General features: G+C 41.9%; 1 protein-coding gene across 22 annotated transcripts in view; it reads right to left on the bottom strand.

Moving 5' to 3' along the window:
- Positions 1–1,876: 1,876 nt before the first annotated feature.
- Positions 1,877–25,020, bottom strand: part of mbnl1 (muscleblind-like splicing regulator 1) — a 37,203-nt gene continuing 14,059 nt past the window's right edge. For 6 of the 22 annotated variants that reach the window (XM_068737764.1, XM_068737766.1, XM_068737763.1 and 3 more), the window contains exons 3-12: positions 13,242–13,457; positions 12,827–13,051; positions 11,282–11,521; positions 10,189–10,242; positions 8,820–8,973; positions 7,880–7,915; positions 7,038–7,123; positions 6,355–6,399; positions 5,545–5,616; positions 1,877–5,405 (exon numbers count right to left, since the gene is read on the bottom strand). In XM_068737764.1, the coding sequence (XP_068593865.1) occupies positions 5,560–5,616; positions 6,355–6,399; positions 7,038–7,123; positions 7,880–7,915; positions 8,820–8,973; positions 10,189–10,242; positions 11,282–11,521; positions 12,827–13,051; positions 13,242–13,457 (1,113 nt within the window). In that variant the 3' untranslated portion in view covers positions 1,877–5,405; positions 5,545–5,559. The remainder of the gene's footprint in view (positions 5,406–5,544; positions 5,617–6,354; positions 6,400–7,037; positions 7,124–7,879; positions 7,916–8,819; positions 8,974–10,188; positions 10,243–11,281; positions 11,522–12,826; positions 13,052–13,241; positions 13,458–25,020) is intronic. The other 16 variants (XM_068737767.1, XM_068737769.1, XM_068737770.1 and 13 more) reach the window with 16 other exon arrangements.

The following is a 25,020-nucleotide window of genomic DNA, read 5'->3' as shown; positions in this document are numbered from 1 at the left end:
TTACTAACCTTCACCACATGGGCCAGTGGTGGAGGAAGAACTCACATATGTTAATGACTGCGTGTAAATACTACAAATAAAATACTACTACTATACTAAAGTAAAAGTACAAAAGTTTTAGCATGAAAATATACTGAAAGTGGGATATCAAAAGTAAAAGTATGCATTATGCAGAATGTCCCATTTAAGAATCATATATTTATTCTTTTATTTTTTGTATTCATAATCTAAATATGCAAAGTAACTAGAAATGACAACAGTAATGAAAGTACGACTTCCAAAATGTGGTGGAGTAGAGGTATGAAGAAGCATAAAATGGAAATGCTCAAATGAGGTTCTTAAGTACATCAAAAGCATAATAATAATACTTGGTACTTGAGTAAAAGCAGCAATATTGCAACTTAATAGTACTCTATTACAAATCCATCATTGAAAATGTCTGTACGTAAAAGTATCAAAAGTAGTACTCATAATGCTGTAAGTATTGTTCTATTATAGATTATATTATTGTGTTATTATTACCAATGGAGTGTTGAGGCTAAAGTTGAGCTAATTTTAATTATTTCAATTACTGTTGGGAAGTTTAATCTATGACAACGCATCATATTCTATAAAGTCATCATATATTTTGATATCAAATCTCAATCAGTAAAGTACAAATAAATGTCAAGGAGTATAAAGTATAATATTTCCCTCTGAATTATTATAAAAAATTGTTATAAAGTAGCATAAAATAGAAATACTCAAGTAACTCAAATACTTAATTAGCTGCATTCTACTACTGACATGCAAAGATGTTTTTAGAATAATATATTATATTTGATTAGTTTATTGATCTACATTCTTAATGTTTATTTATTTATTCTTAGACAGATGTGTTTTCACATTTTGTCTTTCTTTTCATCAGATTGTATAGCAGTATTTGACAATGATTGAATGCAATGCTGTGTGAATGAAGTAAAGCATTGTCACAGAATATTATGAAAAAGCACATCACATCTTCAAATCTAATCAGATTACTCAATTCTATAGCAGGAACCATGAGTTGTTTTTTTATCGTTTATTGTGCATAATCTGTTGTGATAATCCGATCAGATCTGATAGACGACACATGGCAACATAATATCCTGCTAACATGCTCCATGACAACATAATGAGGATAAGAAGCCCCACCAATGCTACATTAATGTAACAGAGAGGTTGAGTTATAGATTGAAGAGATTCTGAAGATAAAAGCATAGAAAGATTTTTTTTTTTTTGTTACTGCTTGTATTAGAAAACCTGTCAATAGATTCGGGAGTAAAAGCAGGTTCCTGTGTTTTGAATTTTGGAGGTGCGACTTCCTTTGTTCACATCTGGATTACAGGCTGGCAAACACATTACATTACATTACAGTCATTTAGCAGACGCTTTTATCCAAAGCGACTTACAATAAGTGCATTCAACATTGGTAATCAAAAGAACTACTAGTCACCAGAAGTCATAAGTACATTTCCTTTACATTACATTACAGTCATTTAGCACTCACTGTATGAATAAGATACTCATTCTGTCTGAACCCTACAGGCTACGCTCTCTTCGAATAGATGGAATAGGACCCACTTCTGACCCAGATAAACCACACATTGTCATGAAGATTGCCCTGCAGCAAGATCAATTAAATTAATAATAATATCAGTCTCTGTGGAGCTGCTCCAGTCTCACTGACATTGAACCCTCAAGGTTGAAGTTCAGAAACAATGACGAATACTCTCCTAGACTCTCCCCTTCACATATGAGCTGCCGAAATGTAGTGGGAAATAATCCAAAAAACATCTGAACTTTAAAGCATTCACTGAAACACCCGGCACACACAGAGGCAGTGACCACACACCTGTTGCATGAGCAAATCAAATATTGTTTTATTCAGATTTCAGATTTCCGAGTCAATTATGGCAACAATAAAATGTGCATAAACAAATCTGAAGACAGAATAGTACATTATTGTGTGGCAACTGTTAGCAAATACATAATCGATGGTTGCACTTACAAGTAAAAAGCAGTCAAAGCATACATGTGCCCCCAGCAGGGAAGAGAAACCATGGTTCCAGCCAGCAGACTGAACATCTGGCACTGGAGAAAATGGTGCTTTGGTTCTGTAGCAACTAAACACAGCAGCCTCAGGTCAGAAACACAGCGACCAGTCAACTGTTACATTCATTTCAAAAGACTAATTTGCCAAATATGCATTTGGTGCGGCGAGCCTTCACCTGCTGAGTGCACAGCTATGATAGCAGGAAGAACTTCCCGTGAGTCAGTGTCGACTGTAATTATATGGCTATGAGAAAGTATCTGGGGGTGGATGAGTGCTAATATTTTTGATCATTCTTTAAATAACACGTTTGCATGTAAAATATTGTTATCACACAAGAGTAAGATGACTTGTTTTTGAAGTATTATTTCTCCCCCGCTGTGGATGCTATCTACTGTATGTGTAATTTGCACACAACCCCCCCCCCCCCCCTCCAACATATTTCTATGTATTCTGTAATCTGAATGAGTTATCTTTCTTTACATAACTACGCGTTTTATTTAGTTTACATGTTTTTATCTTTACATGCAGTCAAATCAAATTATAATAGAATACACATTTTGAAAGTTTAATGTATCAACTGTACCATGGGAGCAGCAATACTGCATGACCAACAAATGATATATGGATATTATTGGATATGTTATTATTGGATATGTCATCCCACAGGAGGGGTGGAGTAAGCATGACACGGGGGACATCTATTCCCCTTCGACATTCCCTGGCAATACTACTGATAAAATAAGACAAAAAGCGCATAGCTTTCTCTGAATGCATTGGCCAAGAAACTAGTGCCCTTCTTTGCAAGCAATTGTTTTTTTAGCTGGTCTTCTAATTCAAGAATTTAAATTAATCTAACAAAATTCCTTATAATTATAGATCTTTTTTTATTCAAAATAATATCTCAATATGATACACATTTTTTTCTCTGTTCATTTGACTATATACAGAAGTGCAAAAAGTCAACCTTCGTCCCTTAGGTTTAGAACTCATCATCTGCAGCATTTCCGACCTCTCCAGTCTGGAAAAGTCTTTGCTTTCTCGCTCCTAATCTCACTATCCAACAAACATCCAAAGACCCGTCAACCTCACTGCTCGTTTTGGCCTGACATTCAGGGCAAACTTAAGAAATATTCAAACAAAAGTACATATCTTTTTTTTTTTTTTTTTCAAATGGATACAGTAGAAAATAATTTTTACTCTAAAACATGGATAATCTATATTTCAATACAATATATTTTCAAACATGAAGGAAAATTTAAGTTGGTTAAAACATTAGTTGTTTTTTGTCTGCTCAGAGATGCTGCAGTGGCAGCAAATCAACTGATCTCATTCCTTGTATCAAAAAAGTCTTTCATCCACAAAATTAACTGACGATGTAACATCATCTGAAAAACAAAAGACATCCAGCTCTATGAATGAAGTGAATATTTAAAACTGACTCAACACATTATCCATTATATGGTTTGAAAAAAGTTATGAATGTCATACTACCTCAAAATCTATACGGCTATATCAATGTCGTCAAGTAATATATAGTAAGGCAAACAAAAAAAAAGAAGAAAACTCTACAACTACATACCTCAAATAGATTCAAATCCTTAAGTAGTACATAACACAGAAGTTCAATGAAATTTAAGAGAGTAATTGTTACTTTTACACAGAGAGAAAGAACAAAAAAGAGATCATAAGCGGCACGTGACAGAACTATAAAACATCATTGGTGTTCTTTACCTGCACGGTGATTGAAAGTACATTTGATTGGGCTGGGACCCATTATTTGTAATCTAAGGCTTCGTTAGGTACATTACAATCGGTAAAGAGACACTACACACCTCTGTGAAAACACAAAAGAGATACGATCATAAAATCGATGATGAATGAAGGATGATGAAACATTTTTTCCTTAATTAAGCCTCTTGAGAGATGCTTCTGTAATTTGTGACTATGATTGAGAGAAAAAACTGTGCTTTGGTTTGTGTAGTCAGATCTACAAGTGAATGAGAACCTTCACGTTTTTGCTTGGAAATACAAACACATGAAGTGCTGCTTTTCCTCAAAAGTGAAAGTTCACATAGGATGAGATATGAAATTAAAAACAGGGTGACCAGACAAATAATCATTCAAGTGCACATGCGGTTTAAATGACCTAATAGACCTTCAGGTCTGTTGTTTTAAATCCCCATCAATGGCTCAACAGTGCTTCTTGGAGGCACTGTAATAGAGTAGCTCCTCTTTAAACGAGGGAGAACAAGGTAACACGGTGTCAACTGAAGCCACACCCTCTACTTCACCACGCTTTATAGTCAAAGGACTTAATCCTAACAAAAGAAACACTAGTCTACGAAAAGAGGTATGACAAACTTTAGAAAAACCCTCCAATTTAATTTTAAAAGAAAAAAACATCAAAATTAAAACCAAACATTTTGGCGAGAACCCCACTTGTAAAACTGATTAATTAGAGAAATGAAAAGTAGAAAAAAAAAACACCCACAATGGAGATTCTGAAAACAAAACAATACAAAAAGAGCCATACAAAACTTTTACCTTCAGTAAACAAATAACACTGCTGAGATAACACTCTGGTTTTAGCTGTATGGCCTTGATGGCACATGACGAGGTGAGAAAAGCTAGCCTGGCTGTGCTTTCAAGGTACACAGGTATGTTGGTTTACCCAGAACATTCATACGTCCAAGACCCTCATTTCAGCTTACCTAGTTTCACTAGTAGCCGTAAAAACACAACACTGTACATGCCTAATTCTTTTGGCGAATAAAAATTCCTGTTAAAATCATTGTGCCTTTCAGATTTCGAATTAAATTCAAGCTGAGTGTTTTGCATCAGACTTGTAAACTATGAAATATGGCTATCAATTAAAACATAATCATAAAGCAGAACGATTTTTTTTTTAAAAAGAAAGGAAAAATCTTGGTCTACTAACGTACCAGCACTGGATGTTGCTGTTATGCAACTGAGCTCTTGACCTTCCGTGCATATGGTAATGATAATAATTTGAACAAATTGAGTGATATGATTTAGTCAGACACGGAGATGTAATGTGAACTATTCCCACAGAGGGAAAGACACACACTGACCCCGGCACCAAGATGTCCTCTTCTCTCAGCTGGACTTTGGAATTTGACAACAAATTCTTCTTGACGTTGATATGTGGGAGGATGGCACGGATCACGTGTTGCACCTTTGATGTTTACACATGTGATGAGACCATCGTCGTGGACCGACTAAGAGATGGCAGACCCTCCTCGTCTGAAGGTTATGTACATAAAGGCTGAACTCTTTTGGCATGGACGGTGCCAGCACACATTCATTTGATCTGGAAGACATAACGGATACTTGAATAAAAGAAGTTTTTGCAAGTTTTGCTACCGAAAGAGGCAGAAGGTTGTAGTCTACGTGCACCCAAAACTAACAAACTTTGTAATGAATAGAGAGAATATGAAATGGGAACTCACTGTTCTTGAGAGGAACTACATTTGAGTCAAGTACTTGTGACTACTCAGATGATCTGCAGATATTATTGGAATCTGGAGAGTACAAAACAGACAAAATGGATCAAATGGAGCATCCCAAACCCGAAAAACACTCAAAGTGGACACAAACACAGATCAACACATTTTAACCACATTGCTCTTACATTAAGACGAAATGGATAAAGATCACAAAATAGAAAAAAACAAGAACAATTTGGCAATAAGGATCAACAGACACTTGTGGACAGCAGGGAGGGGGAGGGGGGGGGGGGGGGGGGGGGGGGGTTCTGTCAGTGAGGTGGCTTCCCCATGCAAATCTAAGTCCTCCATGTTGTTGACCTGCACACCCCAGGTAAATGCAGAGGGATGGTCCTGGATCAAGACTGGTAACATGATAACTCATCAGTCTTTTTCTCTGGTATTATGAAACTGTGCAACGTAGCTAACTGCTCACGAAACGCCTTCTACAGAACTGAAAGCACAATGTTGCAAATCCTCTTACAGACTGGTTTTAGCACTTTTCTGAGTTTGCTTAGTTTAGTGTATATTGACATCATAGTAGCATTATTGTAGATGCACTGTGTTTAGTGTTCGTAACGAAACACTAACTCTAATCATGAATATATCATGAATATATCCAGCTTCTAATGAACACGAGGAACATGGTAAAGCTTTGCTTTACAAGCTGGAAGCAGCAGCGAAAAAAGCAACAACAAAAAAAGAACAGATAGCGACTTTTGCACAGGCTGTGCGAATGGCTCTAATAATTGAATAAAACTACCTCATACATACCAATTGCATGTATTCGTTGGTAGTCAACTTTGATAAGGAAGAGTCCTCAAAATGGGAAAGGACAAAAATCGAGGTTACAACGAGGACAAACATCAAATACAATACAGTATGTTTTTCCAGAAAGACAAGATAGTTTGAAGAAACGTGTAGATATTGTGGTTAGTTCAAACTTGTCACAGTATGATATTTGTACACATGTTGGACTCTAGTGTAGGCCAACAAGAGGGAGTACCGCCTTTTACCCAACCCACCCCCGGCTGTAAGACACAAGGTCGTCCATGTGCATTGAAAGAGAGAGAGAGAGAGAGAGAGAGAGAGAGAGAGAGAGAGAGAGAGAGAGACAGAGAGAGACAGAGAGAGAAAGAGAGCGAGAGAGAGAGAGACAGAGAGAGACAGAGAGAGAGAGAGACAGAGAGACAGAGAGAGAGAGAGACAGAGAGAGAGAGAAAGAGAGCGAGAGAGAGAGAGACAGAGAGAGAGACAGAGACAGAGAGAGACAGAGAGAGAGACAGAGAGAGAGAGACAGAGAGAGAAAGAGAGCGAGAGAGACAGAGAGAGAGACAGAGAGACAGAGACAGAGAGAGACAGAGAGAGAGACAGAGAGAGAAAGAGACAGAGACAGAGACAGAGAGACAGAGAGAGAAAGAGAGAGAGAGAGAGAGAGGGGCAGTAGAGGTGCAAACCTGATTGGTGGCAGTTGCGAAGGGGCTTGTGGCAGATGTGTTGGCTGCAGACACAGTGGCTGGATTACCACCGTGCATCATGGGAACTTTTTTTGGAGGGAAAATCATGTAAGCAAAAATACACAGAGGAGCAGTGTGGCCACATACATACCAGGCAAATGAGGGAAGGAGAAGGAGAGCGGGGGAGTCAGAGAGGGATTGGGTTTAACTGGTTCCCTTTCTTCCCTCTGCCGACACTGATAAGACGTCTTGTGATTTGAGAACTTGACGTGACACAGTGTGGCTGCAGTCACTCACTTCCACATTTGTTTGTATTATTAGTGATCAAATGACCAATACGTTGCTCTCCTGGTAAACACCAGATGAAAAAACAACATAAATAAAGTCACATGAGTCTTTAAGGCAGAGGAGATAAGGGAGAAGGTCATAATTAAACTCCCTCCAGTTTTTAAAATATATTTTTTTAAGTTTCAATAGGTTAGACAAGCCAAAAGCCAAGTTTAGAGTGAGCATGAGGACGACAGTGGTCAAGCAAGATATAGTAGGTGCACAGAGAATTATAACAAAATAAAGTTCAGTTAAAATGATTGTGAACAACTGTCATACAGGTAATAAATAACATCTAAATGCCACAAAATGTTGTCTTTCCTTATGTGGGGGACTCTTGCTTATACTTCAAATCACGCAACCAAAACAGTGACTCTCAGGTCACCAAAATGTAATTTTAAAAATCCCAAAGTGATTATAAAACAGTCAATTTCACAGGATGGCTGAATTTTTGATGACGTGCGAGTCACAGACACGAGGTTACAGACAACTGAAGAAGGAAAGCTGGAACCTACCAATGCTGGCTGAAGGTGTCATGCACAATATTGAGCCTGCCCATCATGCAGTGCAACAGGAAGTGGATTGGATAGGGAAGAGAAATCAAAACAGCCCATCACATGGTTCGTTAGAGTGAGGGGAGAGATAAGGTGGGGGAAAAAAGGTTAATATCCCTTGGACACAGTCATCAGTGATTGGAAAAAAGGCGAAGTGCTGAACTCATATCTGCTAATCAAATGCAATCGTAGATTTTAACTTTTGTCTGAAGTGCACTGCATATGAATGTGTAATACAACAAGAGTGATAGTGCGGTTATGATTGTGACTATCGAGTATTAAACATCACATACACGCTCGAGACAGAAGTGAGGAGAACAGCGGCTGTGTACAGATGTTACAGATGTTTGTTGCCGTTAACCGACCCGTCCAGCCCCGCTGATCAGAGCCCAAGCAAAAGCCCCCAGCAATGGTGTCTCATCAAAATATGGGTAATCACACCATGGACACTTTAATCGAACAAACTGGTAACAAAGTTCTGTCCTTGTTCTTACGAACATCCATGCCTTCCTCATTCAGCCTGCGTGTACTACTCTATGTGGTGTTTTATTAAAGCGATTAGTAGGCAGAGAGGCATTCTAACCAACTCTTAACAACTAGTGGCCATGCAACGCCATACAAAGCATAATGCACAAATCTGTCGAAGCATTCTTAGACTTTCAACTCAAACGTTTGACCCTCACAGGCCTTGGAATGAAATCTAGAGCTTTAAAAGTTATGTGTATGGTAATCTTTGGAAGTTCCCTCTATCTGAAGACAAAAAGTTCCCAAACAAGCTGCTCTGTCCTGCAATCTACCACTTTGCCCATCCCCCAGACAAGCAGGGAGCCGGGTTAGACTAATCCAGGTATCCTCTGGGTGGTCAGAGCACTGGTGGTGGTGGTTGCTTTGGAAGCCATACCTGATGGGAGGAAAGCAGCCTGCTGCTGAAACTGCATGCTGGCCAGGGCCTGTTGGTACTGGAGCATGCTGGTGTTAAACATGGCAGAGGCCCCGTTGGCCTTCTCCAGGGCTGCCCGCTTGGGCATGGGAGCCATGACACTAGGGGCGATGCCCTGCCCAGCCAGACGGAGGGTGGCCAGTGAGAAAAAAAAAAAAAAACAGAGATAGAAAGAGAGAGAGAGGTGCGTGGAAAAGAGAGAGAGAGAGAGAGAGAGAGAGAGAGAGAGAGAGAGAGAGAGAGAGAGAGAGAGAGAGAGAGAGAGAGAGAGGTGTGTTGGAAAGAGGTAAAAACGGGAAAGAAAACAAAAAAGGTACATACGTTAGAGGACATCATATAAACAGCACCAGAACATCCTTGTGTGTACAACAACAATATCATCATATCATCAGTAGCAAGCAAGCAGCAGTCTGACACAAGTACTAGACAAGCAGGAGCATGGTGCCTACTGGAGCTACTGGCTAACAAGCATTCATATATTCAGTAGATTTCATCTGGAAGCTTACTTGGATTATTTACGTCGTACTCCTAGGGCTGACTAAATGCAATGTGAGCAAGCATTAACTATTAAAACAATAAGGCTGCTAACAGGAGGTGGAACAGGTAGGAAGCACAGAGAGAGGGAGGCTGCACTGCTAGCTCCATGATAAACTGTGGAAGCCATGTTTAAGTGATGGTTCACTCTCAGACAAATGTCAAAAACGGTCTCAGGCCAAGGGACATGAGTCAGATGTTAAAAACTAGTTTCTTCTGGTGGGATTTACACCATGAAACGCTCCGGATTTTAGCCTTGGCATGAGGCCTTCCTTGAGGTGGGTGATGGAGTGAACTATCATTTGAACTGTAATCATCTGTTATGGTTTTAAAAGACTGTTCCTCTTAGCCCCACCCTTATCCTTCTGACATGCACTAGTAACACAGACATGCACACGTTGGATTGAGCTGCTCCACAACACTGACCACTGACTGGGACATAAGACTCAAGCCATGCCACCGTTATAGAAGCTCTACTTCCCTAGCACCTCGCTGACTTTTGTTAAATAGGCTACAGGTGATGAATTGATTGTGGCTCCTTGTCGCAAAATCCCACATTAGAATTTGTGTTTGAGGTGATTTTTCTGCATAAAGATAAGTCGTTTTGGGGGTTGAATGCGACCAGAACCCGGAAAGCCACAATCATTTTATCACAGGCAATAATGACAGATCAACAGGAGGAAAAAACAGACATTGCACTGAGACAACGACAACAAAAATAGCTAGGTATCTTTGGTTAAAACACTGCTCTACAACAAAGCCACATGCCAAGCTAAAAGGTGAAAGGTCATAGTACCAGGTCAAAGGTTGCGTCGAGGGGTCGCTTCAGTGATTTGACAGCCGACTGAGTCTTAATTAGCAGGCAGCGAGCACATGATGGCAATGGGCCAATGGGGTTCAAGCGCATTAACATAAACCAGCAAGCAGAGGTGCATCATGGGGGCAGCAGTGCAGTTTGGGTATAGGTGAGAAAAAACAAAAACAAATAAAAAAACAAATCATTGGAATGCAATATACAAGGGGATAACAGGACTAAGGCATGCACAGTGTGGACACTAGCTCTACTGCTCAACAGTTAAATGATCATCAATAATCAATGATAGCTACCAATCTACATTAGTTATTGTCACACAAAGATGGATGAATATAGCGGTGAGAATAGTATTAAAACATTTCTTTAAGTGGGTCTCGGGACAGAATATTACATAGAAGCACGATCCACAGGTCCCTGTTTCACTGTGTGCATCATAGTCAGTGTGACATGACAAGGGTCGGCCCAAAGCTCTCAACGAGAGCATGTAGAAAACACTGTGTTCAACAGACAATAGTGGCTGCACTATTGTTCACAGGTGCTGTTACTGTGACACAGCACAATGAATCATCACTTTTAATAATGTAAAGAGGAAGAGAAGTAGTAGATAGGAAGCACAGAAACAATAGTGTCATGAATAAGAACAAACCATACGAGAAAGAGAGAGAGAGGAACTGACTCTCTGCTTGTGGTCTGGGGTGAGGTGAACAAGGAACAAGACAAGTCTTTTTTTTTCAGATTAGCATGGCAATAACCTAAATGCAATTTTGAAAAATAATGCAACATTGTCCGATCCTTCTTCATTTCATCCTGTCCTGAGCAGAGTCTACCCAAACCGAGGTGCAGACCTTTATAATTTGACCTGGCAAAAGCAGAACTGAAAAAGCTACATCATACCAACCAGGAGAGGTGAGACACTTTTGAAACGTAAGAGTGTGAGACAAAGAACATATTTCCTACTGGGTGAACTTTTAGCAGATAGCACTGATATAAAATGCAAGAACTTCCTCAAAATTGCTCCTCTAAGCCTGTCGTGTGGGTGTAAATGAGTGTGACCACGCTTGTACAGACTGCTCACCATGGCCGCGGCGGCTGTGGCCTGGTTCACCTGGTGCTGGGCGGCCTTAATTTTGGCCTGCAGATGGGCCGGCGGGTGGAAGTACTTGCACTTTTCCCGAGAGCATCGACCCTTGATGTAGTCCATGCACACGGTGACGGTGTTGTCATTGGTGTCGATCATGGTGCTGTCCGAGGGGTGGGCAAAGCGACAGTCGGTCTCCCCCCGAGAGCAGTTGCCCCTCTGATATTCCCGACACACCTGGAAGCAAAGGGAGAGGACAGAAATCACAATAAGACGGTGGAGGTATGTCCAAATTCAGCACAGCGTGTAGAGACAACACAAGAACGGTCCTACAACAGTTCTTGTTGGGTGCATTTGTGTCTTTATGTAGAATATATCAAGTGTGACTCATCAAAGTGTGTAGGAACAAACATCTTTTTAGCTGTGCTGGGTAATGAATAAATGTCACACTGAGTAAGGTGCTGAAGCTCTAGCACGCTAACCCTATAAAGATCGAATTTCTTTAGAAATATCTGTAATGTGTTTATTGGAGCGTGAGTCTCAGATATTTTTAAAACTCTATATGTGAGACACCAGAGGGCAGCACCTTCTCTTAAATTAGATGCCATGAACGCATGGGTATTATTTATCTGCTATCTACCTCTGTTCTTAGAACTCCTTAAAGACAATAACCATAACAGTTTTAGCATTTATACTGATATATACTGATACTCACTTTTACATTTTACTGATGTGTTTTAAAAGAGGAAACATATTCTACAACATGTATGCTCTACAAAACACTGCATTTCTGGGTCTTATCGTTTAGTGATTCTTTTTTTTTTCTTTTTCACAACCATTAATACTTGTGCTTCAACAAGAAAGTTTTATTTTTTGTGGAGATGTCTCAGAATCAGAAAGCAAAGGCTTCTTTCTAGACTCAAATGATTACACCACCAGCTACGGTAGATAAAGAAGAGGCAGGAGACTCGATAGACCAGAATGCAATGCTGCCACAACAAGCGTTACATTTTACTTGAGTAGAAAGAACGCGTTTCTTTGCTGCTGCTACTGGTGCTGTGGAAGTCGTTACTGCTCGTTTCACTCAGATAAATATTCCTCACGTTCAGGCTCACGTCTGGCGCTTGTCTCAGGGTATTTTTGTGAAACGCACAAACTGTACAGGAACTAGGTAAGACAGTTTATGTAAGAGTGAGTCTAAAATATAAAGCAACTATTAGAATGCACTCGGCATCATAATCTGATGAAATATTACATTTATAAACTTGAGGGTTTTACTTTCATTTTATTTTGATTTGCTTACCGCTATCAAATTAGAATCCAGTAAATGGTGCCGTTATACTTTTGCTTGTTAAACCACTTGTTAATACCACTCGTCTTGTTTACAGGCTCATTATAATCCTGGGCCACTCCCCTCCCACTAAGAAACACATCATGAAGTATATTTTATTAGTTTTCCTGGAACCTTTTAGTGAGGAGTGAGTTGACTCTGTGCTTCATAAAAATGTTGAGAAGACCAGGTTGTATGCATCGGCCCGTTACCTCGAGTCTATCTGTTCTCAGCAGTTTCTGGGCTGCAGCAGCGGCAGAGTTGGGGACTTGGCTGACGTTGGGGCTGGAGGCCATGAGGACAGGGGTGCTGGGCATTATCTCTTGGGGCATCAGGCCTGGTGACATGGGACTCAGGTAGGGATTAAAGGCTGCGGCTGCAGCTGCTGCTGCTGCACTGGCGTTGGTGGCCATGCCCGGCCCCATCGAGAACATGGGCTGGAAGGGACGGAAATAAAAGCAGGAGAATGGAATGATTATATGTAGACGGGAACCACAAACTGTGTGCTTTTTTTGTATGGGAAAAGAGAAGGACTGACGGAAAAAAACGAATCAAAAAGACTGAAAGAGCCACGCAGACAGTGAAGGTGCTGCATGTGTGTCAGCTTTTACATGTATGTGGTCTCACCGTGTGCAGTAGCTGTGCTGTGTTCATACGTGTGTGTCCTCTCACCATAGGTGGTAGCTGCGTGCCAGGCATCATGGCGTTGGCGAGATGCATCTGTTGGGCGAGCATGACCATGTTCTTCTGCTGGATCAAGTTGTTTCTGCCGTTGATCTCCAGCTGGGTCTTTAGGTGGGCAGGAGGGTGCAGGTACTTGCAGTTCTCCCTGGAACAACGGCCCTGAAGGCGGAACGCAGAGGAGACAAGATGGAAATATGGTTTGATTTGGAAATATGATAACCGTGCAATTTATGGACGAAGTCAAAACTACCAGGGTAAAGTTATTGCGGTATACTGAATACCACAATATTGTTTTGTATTTTTTTTTACTGTTTTAAGTTATGCTAGTGGCATCTCTCTAATGATTATATTGATCCCCTGACTTTTCCTCTGGTGACACCGTGAGGTTGACATGTCAACTATTGGATAGGTTGCTATAAAATGTGGTACAGAAGTGAAACCTCTGACTTTTCATCTCGAGCCATCATCTCGCCAACATTTCCAGCTGTCTAATACTCTGGTTTAATGACCAAATACCTTGCAAAACGTTTAACATTTTGTGTTTAGTGCTAATTAGCAAACTAAGATGGCAGAAATACTTGCTAAACATCAGCATGTTACCATTGTCACTGTGAACAGGTTGCTAAAGCTGAGGTTAGCATTTAGCTCAAAGCAACGTAGTGCCTGAGTACAGTATATTAATTAGCCTGTCATCCTTCAATCCAGACTAAATAAAGTAGTACATTGAGAATCAACAAATCACAAGGTGAATATGGCAGAAAACAAGCAGGTTTGTTTTTTGCTACATGAAATAAGTGAAAAATACCAAAAGTGATGTAAATGTTTGACGTCAGACACTCAAACTCACATCAGGTCTGGGCTGAGTCGACCACTAATTGTTAATGGCTTGCTATTTCTGTCAGTCCGAGCAGGGACATGTGTACGTGTACGCGTGCGTGTGTGTGTGTGTGTGTGTTTGCTAGCAAGTCATGATGGACACCATAGTGCGGCTCTCCAGACATCCAACTTAGCTACATTTCTAACCCAGTGCTATGAATACTGTCCCCTGAAATGATCTGTATTGTATCAGCAGTCCCCCTGAGCTCACACTTCAAAGTCTTTGAATAATTATCTGAGACAGGGGGCCCTTTTTGCTGCCTGCCGTGAGTATCCAATTCAGTCTGGAGAGGAGGAGCCTCGGGAGAAGTCTGACACACATGCGCAAGAATGCCTACACATTAATGCATGCCCGTCAGGGTCATGTTCGGGTAACAGGTGGCAGAGACATAAGACAAACGCACACACACACGTGTGTTTACTCTCAGCCCTGTGGCAGAGCTGAGCGGACTGTGCTTTCCCTCGCTGACAGAGCTGTCCCCACTGGGATTCATGTCCTTATCCTGTCATGACTTCTGTCCCCTTTCCCATCTCCTTCACTTTCACTGACACTGGAGCATCGGACAGGTGCGAGGGAAAGCGGTGGGGGGGGGGGGGGGGGGGGGGGGAGATCTCAGTTGATCTCCTTTTTAAAAGCCATGTCTCTTCTATTCTGTGTCCTGATTACCTTTCCTAACGCCTCGATAACAGAAGGGAGCGCACGGATGAAGAGTTCTGTTTGCAATAGAGTAAACTCTATGTTAACTATACATCCATTTAAAAGGTCAATTTAAGAGCAATGAAAAGAAAATCCAACCAAAGCATAACTGTCCATGCCGAGAAGATCTCCTGTTAACACCAAAGACGGACCAGGTTGTGCACCGACCATGTGCACATAAGCTGAGCTGGCATTCAGAAGACACTCAGAAGTGCGTGCGTGTGTGTGTGTGTGTGGAAAGTGGGCGAGTGTGTCGTACATGTGTGAGAAATGAGAGGAGCTGAAAGCAGGTTCTAATAGCACTCATCCAGAGAGTGACAATGGCATGCAGCTGGGGGGAGGGGGGGTGGAGAGATGGTGCGTGTTTGTGTTGTGTGAGTCTGTGTGTGTGTGTGTGTGTGTGTGCAGAGGGGGTTGCAAAAGGCATGGAGGATCATGTTGCGTTCACCCCATATGAACCTGTCCGTCGACCACTGGATTCACAACTGCAGCAGTTTATATGCGGGTTGAGGTGGGAGGAGGGTAACGTTTGAGAGAGAAACATGTGGCTCTGACTTTAGCCGACTACATTTGTCAACAAAAAACGCCATTAACCACAAAGGCAGCCATTTTAAATAAAGAATCAGGTCCCAGAAGAGGAAACGCTGGGCTGCATAAGTGAGAGAGAGAAAGAGAGAGAGAGACATAGTGACTGAGAGCTGCGTCAGGGAAATTGTAGAACTTGCAGAGAGAGAGAGAGAGAGAAATGGAGATGCAGTCAAAGACGTTGCTCCTCTCACATCATGTTTGTGGCTGTTATTGTGACATCAGCGGCCTTGAGGAGCAGCTAGAGATGGTGTCCACGGCAACAGAGCAGCCAACAACAGCCCCTGAATTGGGACACAGCAACAGATTCACCATCGCTGGCAGATACAGGACTGCAGCAGATGCTACAGATACAACCAAAACTATTGATAAAGTAGAGGGCATCCAATCACAGCCTCTCTCTTGTTTGTGTCTGTGCTGCTTATACAGCCATCATGAAAAAAAAGATGATTCTCACATTTCTTATCACTACCGCTCTTTTGTCTCTATCAAGGGATTCAACACCGGAACAGACAATTACACTACCTCATTATACCGACTCTATTTAAAGGTATTTATGCAAAAGTAAGAATGGATGTGCCATGGAGAGCCGTGGAAGGCTTCAGATCTTACTTTTCGTGGCACAGTGAGAACATATACCAGATGAGAATGTGATCAGTAAATAGAGTGATTTTGTCATTGCTCCGAGCTTAATGCCAGAAATGATGAAAACAATGAAGCGAGCCGCTTCAGAGTGATTCATCCTCACCATCAGTTGATTCCCCAGCGTCAGTGCATGTTGATGAGCATTGAGTAGGAACACATTGTTTCAGGAATGTTTTTCCACTTCGGCTGATGAGTTTCAGAGCCGCATATTATGATAATGGGACCATGTTGTTTGATCAAAGGCCACAATTCCAAATCGATAAAACAAAGTTACTATGGCATTAAATTTGAAATTGTTTGTCTATACATACAAATGACTACTAATATGCACACATTGTAAAATTATTAAATAGGTAGTTGATAATTGGTTTTAACTGCAGATTACATCCAGTTATTTCAGATCTTATTTTGTAAAAAACATGTATTTGCTTGTCATCATTACTTCTGACAACAATAATAACTTGATAACAGGTGAACTTCCCCTGCCTGCTGTAGGTTCAGTCCAGACTGAGTTTTGTATTTATAGTGGGGGTGACTTGAGTTCTCCTGGTGAGATCAGAGTTGCCAAACTCCAAGCCAAAAAAGGGAACAATAATCCCACTGGCTACCGTGTAGTCTGATTGATGATAAGTTGTAATAACACGTCCCACCCAGATCGCTCTCTCTCTTCTAACTCTGTCTCTCTCTCTCTCTCTCTCTCTCTCTCTCTCACACACACACACACACACACACACACACACACACACACACACACACACACACACACGGCTTTTGTGACTGTGAGGGATTTAAACAAACAATGAACCAACGTGTAAAGAATGCTGGGTGGGGCCGCATCCCATCCTTTTGAGGTGAGGAGATGAAGCATGCGGCAAGATGTATTAATGCGCATGTGTGAGAACAGTGGGAGGTGACGAAAAAAAAAAACGGGCTTCTGCTTCTACTTTTTTGACTCGCAACCACGCAGTGCTGTTGGTTTCTAAAAGCGCTGAACAGTACATATCTGATCTGTTGCTATGTGATGAACCATGCAGACCTCTCAGCTCATCTGGGACAGTATGTTTAGAAATCAAACATGGTGACGAAATCTCAGGTTGTTTCATTTGAATAAGTTATAGAGGCCTTAAGATGTAAAAGCGCCTAGTAATTCATAAAAAAATAAGACAAAAATTATTAAAAAATCTGTATCGCAGGATTTTTTTACTGCAACAAACTTGATAAACTTGGTATGTCTATTTTTAATTACAAATTTGAAGCATCGCTTATGAATATATATATATATCCTGCATGTCATAACATTTACATATCTCTTTCAAAATGCAGTAAAATCAACTTTCCTGCTCCTGTGTTGTGGTACGATGTGATGGTGTGAGACTGGGTTGTGTCGGGTTCTGGTGTGAAGCCTCACTGTTCTCCGCCCCGCGTTCCAGTAACTACTGTCCAAACATACGCAGAGATGAAAGCCCTTTCTCCTCACACACACTGTGAAAGACGCTTTGTTTTGCTGGTGAGCAACAGAGACTCAAAGGACCAGGCCCGGTGGTTGGTCTCTATTTTCTGCTGTGCCCTCAAATACGGCACGAAATATGAAGCATATCAATTTCTCTGACTTTGTGCAGATCGTCTTACATGGCAAAAAAAATAAATGATCCTTATATTCAGTGAAGTAGCATGCAAATTACTGGAAACGCCGCAGGTCAAAAATATCCAGACGTGGTCTCATCATTGGTATATTTACAAGTGTTAAATAAGTAATAAAGCAATGAACAATTCGCAATCGATACTCCCCTTTTACAGTAAAGTACAATTGATTTTCTTTTTGTTCTGAGCCACTTAATTCTGCATTTAATTAGCAGCAAAGTTTTCTAAGCGAACGAAGAAGACATTAGAGATCTGCACAGTCTTGCTTGATGCGGGGGATTGTTTCTCGCTGTGGCTTTGCAGTTGCATTTCTATATCAGACCACGAAAGCATACTCATGCACTTGTGATTATGTCTGTATCTCCCTGCTGGGACTCGGTGTACACCGTGATGCACGCTGCACAGCTTAGTGGTCAGGGAGGCGATGTGACTGGTGGGGAGCTTATTGAGATATGGAGGAGGGAGGGAGTGTTAATCTATGATTATAGTTACAGTGTGGCCCCCGGTGACACATTACCACCCTCACCAAACAATGACGGAGCGCAAAGGATTATGGGCTACGACACGGACCACACAGGGAGCGATAAGGTGAGCCCGAGTTGATTATTATCACTATCGATTATTACTATGTTTAGTAGAAAATAATCTAAAGAAACACTGTGCGGACTGGAAATGACAGCAGTACCAGTTGATGTTCAAACACAAACACACACATATGGGTTGGACACAGTGGCAGCCACACAGACCTCACTGTTTATATAGACACAAACACTCAGCGAGGAGTTATTCACACTTGACAGGGTGTTGGTTCTCAGAAATGCCTCAGGTCATATGTCGCGTACACAGGAGCCTTCTCTCCAAACTTAGACCTCTCTGTTTCTCTCCCCCGTCCTCTCTCTCTCTTCTGTCTCTTTTCACACGTTCATTTGACTTCATCTACGCCTGTTTTTCTGTTCAGTGCAACGTCGCTTCCTCTCCTGTAAGGGGTAGTAACAAGGTTGGTTTCTGAACTTTTCATTATCAGTAATAACAGAGCAATCTCCCAGGTATCGATTTGAGCAGCAGTGCTTTATGAAAGCACGACCAGTGCTCGCATTGTATGTGAGGAGGCCTCATTTAATCATCTCTCAGCTCCACTTCCCAGTGGGAGAGACAAAAAGGAGTCACTGCACAGAAATGACGAGGTCCGGGCAGCAGCGAGGCGTCAATAACAACGCCTTTGTTCCTGAAATGACTGAGGTGTGATCTTTTCTCAGTTTCCGAAGGCCTCACAGGTTGAGCAAATGTACTTTTATGATTTCGCACCATATAGATATGTATGTATATAATATGTATTTACAGTGTCATTACAGATATGCTTGAAGGTGGTACCATATCAGTCCTGGATAGCAGAAGTCACCTGAACTTTGCCACAGACAAGGAATAAAGGAAACACGAGGGAAAGTGATGATACAATGCAGAGGTAACAGAGGCACACAGAAAGCAAAAAACCCTTTGAACAAGAAAAGAGAAGTGTTCTGTATGCCTTCCCCGTCTGTCTCATCTCTTTCATGCAGTCTACATCCTCGTTTCTACCGCTTCGGAGTGGCAGAATTGCGATGCCATTCTTTGTTCTCCCTTTTTTTGAACCGGCACCACTACCCCCGTTATCTGCACTGGGTTAATTTCCTCCTCAGGTTTTGGGACACCTGGACTGTAGAAACACACAGAAATAGTCTCTTCCATCCATGGTAATAACCACCAGGCAGATGATTAATTGGGTTTGCAGCACTAACGGATTCAATCGGGCATGTTTTCTGCTAATCTGATCTCACAGACTGTAAGCCTATCCAGAGACCTAATCCCACTGTCAACTGGCATAATCCTGTTTCAGCGTGCAATTATCTCCTACCATTTTGGCAATAGCACAAGCAGAGTGCTTTCACTCTCTCTCGTTGCATTTTAAGAAGGGCTTTTGCCTCACATTAACTTGTCAAATTGTTTCTCTCTTGAAAGATAAAAAAACAAAACAGTGGAGTGGGATAATTATATTTATTTCCAAGGCTACTTTACTTGTTTCACAAAGTGTTGATGTCCTGTAATAAGGCAGGACATAATAAGGGATGCTTCTCTTCTCTTCTATAAGTGTATAGTTTCTGAACAACATCAATGGTGCTTTCAATAAATAAATAGTCTGAATCCCATATAATTGAATTGAGAGTAGCTACAGCAACCATTGACATCTGACCAACAAAAAAGGTCCAGTCCAGACTTATTATCCAGCAGTGTGTAAATGCAAGGGAATGCAAAGTGCTAGTACTCATGATAAATAAAGCAAAACAATATGAACCTGGTGCGAGTGTGAGTAAAAGATGAGGTAAAGGATGCAGTGCAGTATGAGGCGAGGTGTTATCAGAGCCTCCAGTAGTCTGTGCGTTCTCACACAAAACTAATTGGGGCTAACGCTAATTGGACCACAGGTGGGGCCGCTGGTTCAGGTCAAAAAACAAAGACACATGATGATCATGACCAGCCAAAAAATAGAGACATCATCTGTGAGGATGCCGATGATTTTGAGAGGGAATGCATTAGATGGACAGCTACCAGCTATGCTTTTTTTCCTTGTTTCCTTACATTCTCATGCCTTTCACCACCAGCGGGCATCTCACCGTGTAGCTTCTCTTTTTTTTTTACATTTTGGCAAAAGGGGAAGGGTAAGGTTGACTGTTAACAGCTGGAGAGAGGGAGGAGCAGCGTGAAAAGGTGTTGAGAGAGTTGAGACAAAGTGAGTGGCTGTGCCCTCGAGCTCCTCTCCTCCTCTCTCACCTGTCTAATGGGAGGATAATGGCGGAGCTGACTGAACGGCTCTGTGACTGTTCGCATCTGAGAGGTAATGAAAAAGCTGACAAGAAAGAGAGAGAAACAGAGAGAGAAACAGAGCGTTGGAGACAGAGACGGATAGAGGTTATCAGGAAAAGCCCGATCGGTTACACGGCTGAAGGCACATTGAGATTAAAACTATTCCACCTCTTTTCATCCCGTTTTACACTTTCCACTTAAGTAGCTTTAAAGTTCCTCAGATTCCCTTGAAATCAAATCAAATCCATTTATGATACCATGTATATGTGCCATTTGTATTCAGCAATATAAATGAAATGTATTCAGATTGAGTAATTATCTCTTTATATAGTAGTTTTAGTTAAACAATGGGAGTTTTTTTGGCTACACTGTAAACAGATACACCAATACACTGACAAAGTACCTGATCAGCGTTTGTTGTACTATTAAACTGCTTTAATACGAAAGTCTACATTGTTGTTCAAACCTTTCTACAGTTTGTGTGGACATCAATAGCGTTGCCTTCATGGTGTAAGCGTTTGAATAAATATAAATGCTTGGAAATCTGGACAGAATTCCACATATACGAGCTAAGTGACCAGTCACCATTACCTGTTAGAAAAGTATGTGACATGGTGCATGAGTTTTAGATTATGTAATACTGCAACCTCGGCTTGGATCTGTCAATATTTGTTAATCGGTGAAGCAAAACATCCCTCAGGCTATGTCAGGTTGCACAGTGTGTCTGTCTGAGAGAGAGAGAGAGAGAGAGAGAGAGAGAGAGAGAGAGAGAGAATTAATCATTATATCAGTTGCGTTGTAAAGGGGCCCAGTGTGATGGGAGGGACAGGGACGGCTGACACTGAGAAGAAAAGACTGTTGTTGCTGATCGTCCGTCACAGAGAAGACGCACAGCTAAACTGATCTGACAAGGATGGACACACCATGGAATGAGCAGACCAAAGAATGTCTCTGTGTTAAGTATGTGTGTGTGTGTGTGTGTGTGTGTGTGTGTGTGTGTGTGTGTGTGTAGGCCCGGATTAGACTGGTCCCAACACAAATCTCTCTAGCATGAAAGTGAGAAAGACGTAAGAACAAACCACTCAACACCAGGAGACAGAGACGTTACAGATCCTACTGACTAGAATAAAAAGCCCCTGCAATGTGACTCAGCGCTTATCAAGTGAAACCTGCTCATTTTAAATCACAGAGCGCCGAGCAAACAGACACACGGACGACGCTGTGATATGAATAGCTCTCTTAAGCCAAATGCTATGGATGACCGACTCCTAGCCTTTGTTAATTTAAAGGAGAGACACTTTCGCTGTGGATGCACACGCAGATATCCCATTAAAAATCCAATTAGGGAGATCCCTATGCGATGACTGCGGAGGAGACGAAACCCATATGGACCCAGGAACCAGTGTCTGTCTGAACTACAGCTTCACTGCAGTACCCGGACTTTAGATTAGCACAGTGCTACTGATAACAAACCTCGCTGATCACGCGTGTGACTAAAAACACGTCTGTCTTGGTCAGATTCTGACACTATTACACTGCACACAGGTGTCTTCGGGCAGGTACATTTTGGCAACTACTGACGCTTGGTCAGTGCTCCGCCTGGGCATTCCACTGAGTCCAATGAAAACTCACCAGAATTATTATTAGATGGTCAGAAATAGCGAGATAAAGAGTGGGAGTCCACACAGGGCGGGTGGTCAGTCAACTATACGCTCTATTCCTATAAACCTAACAAGTGGTTTTGTTGCCTAAACCTAACTTCCTGTGGAGACAGGAGTTTATTTTCAAAAGAAGAAGCATCTAGAAAAAAACGTTTAAGACATGCATATTATAACAGCATGGTAACTTTAAAACGTTGAGCACAATGAGACACTTCAACTAAATTAGTTTGTCAATGGCCAAAAAAATGACAACTGTTGCCTCCACGTGGCCATGTGCAGTGTGTCTTTTAATGCAGTGTGTGACAGCAGAGTCAAATAAACATTAGCCTCATAACCATATGCTTTGACACAGACACACACACACACACACAGAACATGTTGATTTCACTGCACAGAGATTGGGTAATTGGTTTGAAATCATAAAAACTGTCGACTACAAACGCGGCTAATATTTACCCCACATATAGGTCTAGCCAACTATCTCTCAGTGTGTGTGTGTGTGTGTGTGTGTGTGTGTGTCTAACCTTCCTGTACTTCCATCTGCTGAACATAAACATGCTGTCAAAATATGATCAGCAAAAATGAGAGGAAAGACAGATAGGGACACAGACAGCGAGAGAGATAAATAAGAGGTATATCTACCCGCCCTCTGCTCTGCAGGAATGTAATCTTGGCTTAAGAATGGTGTGGCAACACAAAGAAACCCGCTGCAACAGCACTAACACAGATACAACACACACACACACGATCACGCGCATGCATTTGGTCTCTTTTTCTCACAGACATGATGACAGTGGGTGTGTCAGGCTGGCAGGTAGACAAAGTACAAGGTCTACGTTCTGTGAGTGTGTGAATTCAAACGGTTCTCTATTGTGGAAGGTTAGCACTCCTTCTTTTATGACATGGACAGCAGTGTTGGGGGTAAACAAGGACCTTCTGCTGCTATAGGTTCACACAAGGTCACTAGTTGATGTCACTCCAGCATCTAAACTCAAGCTACATGGGTTTATGTGTGTGTGTGTGTGTCTAACAGGGTGCTATGTGAACCACCCTGTCCAGGGATGGGTGTGGCCTGAAGTAAATGAGGCAAAAAACAGACCGAGCAGGAAATCAAGTAGAAGGAGTTACCAAGATGGGAGGAGAATGAAAACAAGCCAACGGTGGACTAGAATAGGCTTGCATCAAATGAAAGTGGGATGGTACGCTGCTTGAAATAAAAGCTGGCAGTTTACCCCCGTGTGGGTGTGGTGGAGCTGCAGCGTTACAGTTCATTAACTGTAGAGAGTAACCTTTATCGTTTCAGACTCATCCTAGTATAAACTAATGAGGCAGGCATTAGCGTGCTCGCTTCTGCAACATGAGCCGATTATTACACTCCGTTCTGAGTAGGAATGCTTGAGGGAAGCAGAGAGAAGTTTAGTGATTACAACCACTGAAGGTTAAAACTAGGTTACTTCCTCAACATATTGTGTCAGTTTTAAACTCTTCCTGTAGTTTTGCGAGATGCAGGGCAGCTCAAAGGCGCATGTGCGGCACCGCACTTTTCCACCTGGCTCGTCGGTTAATCTGTGTGCCTTTCTATTAGAGCAGATCTAAATATTTAGCTGAAGATAGGAATCGTTTTGGACGGATTTAGAATCAGCGTCTGCTCAGAAGATAATCATTAATAGACAAAGTTACAAAGTTGACTTTAAGTCTGGGAGCTCTGGCAGCCACCGTGCTTCTCCAAATATTTACCCCGCTTCGACATAGCTCAGCCGCCTGTGCAGCACCAAACAGATACATAGGCAACGGAAAGGGCCGCACTCTGAGGTTAAGGCCCACAGGTCTAAGGCCACTGAACACCCACACATGCATGTTGCATGGAGACATGCACACACACACACACACACACACACACACACACACACACACACACACACACACACACACACACACACACACACACACACACACACACACACCACCACTTAGTTTCAGTTCCGTGGCCTAGATGGAAACTAGGTTCAGATTGATTGTCTTGCTTGGGGGTAGATCATCCACATCTGATTACTGCCTTGAACATCCTCCAATGAAAAATGGTGATTTCACTCTTTTTTGCTCTTTCTGGTTCAATAATATTTCCTGCTCTAATTCCCTCAGCATTGACTCTACAAGTAGTTCAGGACACGCGTGTTGTTTTTAGGGTGATCTCCGTATGTGAACCGTGTGTGTGTGTGTGTGTGTGTGTGTGTGTGTGTGTGTGCCCCTTGTAAAAAGGAGGTCAGAGAGAGAGAGAAAGAGAGAGAGAGAGACTGAGTGGCTGTTGGGGAAATGACTGGGTTTGGGTGTGACCTGCTCAGCTATGCACTGGTGATCATGTGAGACCTGTTCTAATTATACACTTCTCAAGAAGAAGGCCGATCCTCTCTCATGGCCAGAGAGTGTGTGCACGTGTCCAAGAGGGTGCAGTGTGTGTGTGTGTGTGTGTGTGTGTGTGTGTGTGTGTGGGGGGGGGGTCTATATGTTTGTATTTTAGGTCTTGTTTATGTGCAACTAACTGCCTTGGCGTCTGATTTCCTTCATCCTTCTCTCTCTCTCTCTCTCTCTCTCTCTCTCTCTCTCTCTCTCTCTCTCTCTCGTTCTTCTGCTGTTTCCACTGTGGTTTCAGAGACCTGCTCTGTTTTTCATTACCAGTGGAAAAAATGGGGCATATGGCTAAAAAAAGTATCACCCATCTCCATTAATAACCAAGTCCTAGTGGAAAATTAGTCCAAACTACTAAATTAGGCCCCTCGGT

The sequence above is a fragment of the Cebidichthys violaceus genome, unplaced genomic scaffold (assembly GCF_023349555.1).
Source record: "Cebidichthys violaceus isolate CVI_PGR_0920_01 unplaced genomic scaffold, fCebVio1.0.p SCAF_8, whole genome shotgun sequence".
Taxonomy (NCBI): Eukaryota; Metazoa; Chordata; class Actinopteri; order Perciformes; family Stichaeidae; genus Cebidichthys; species Cebidichthys violaceus.
This window is presented reverse-complemented; position numbering and strand designations above follow the sequence as displayed.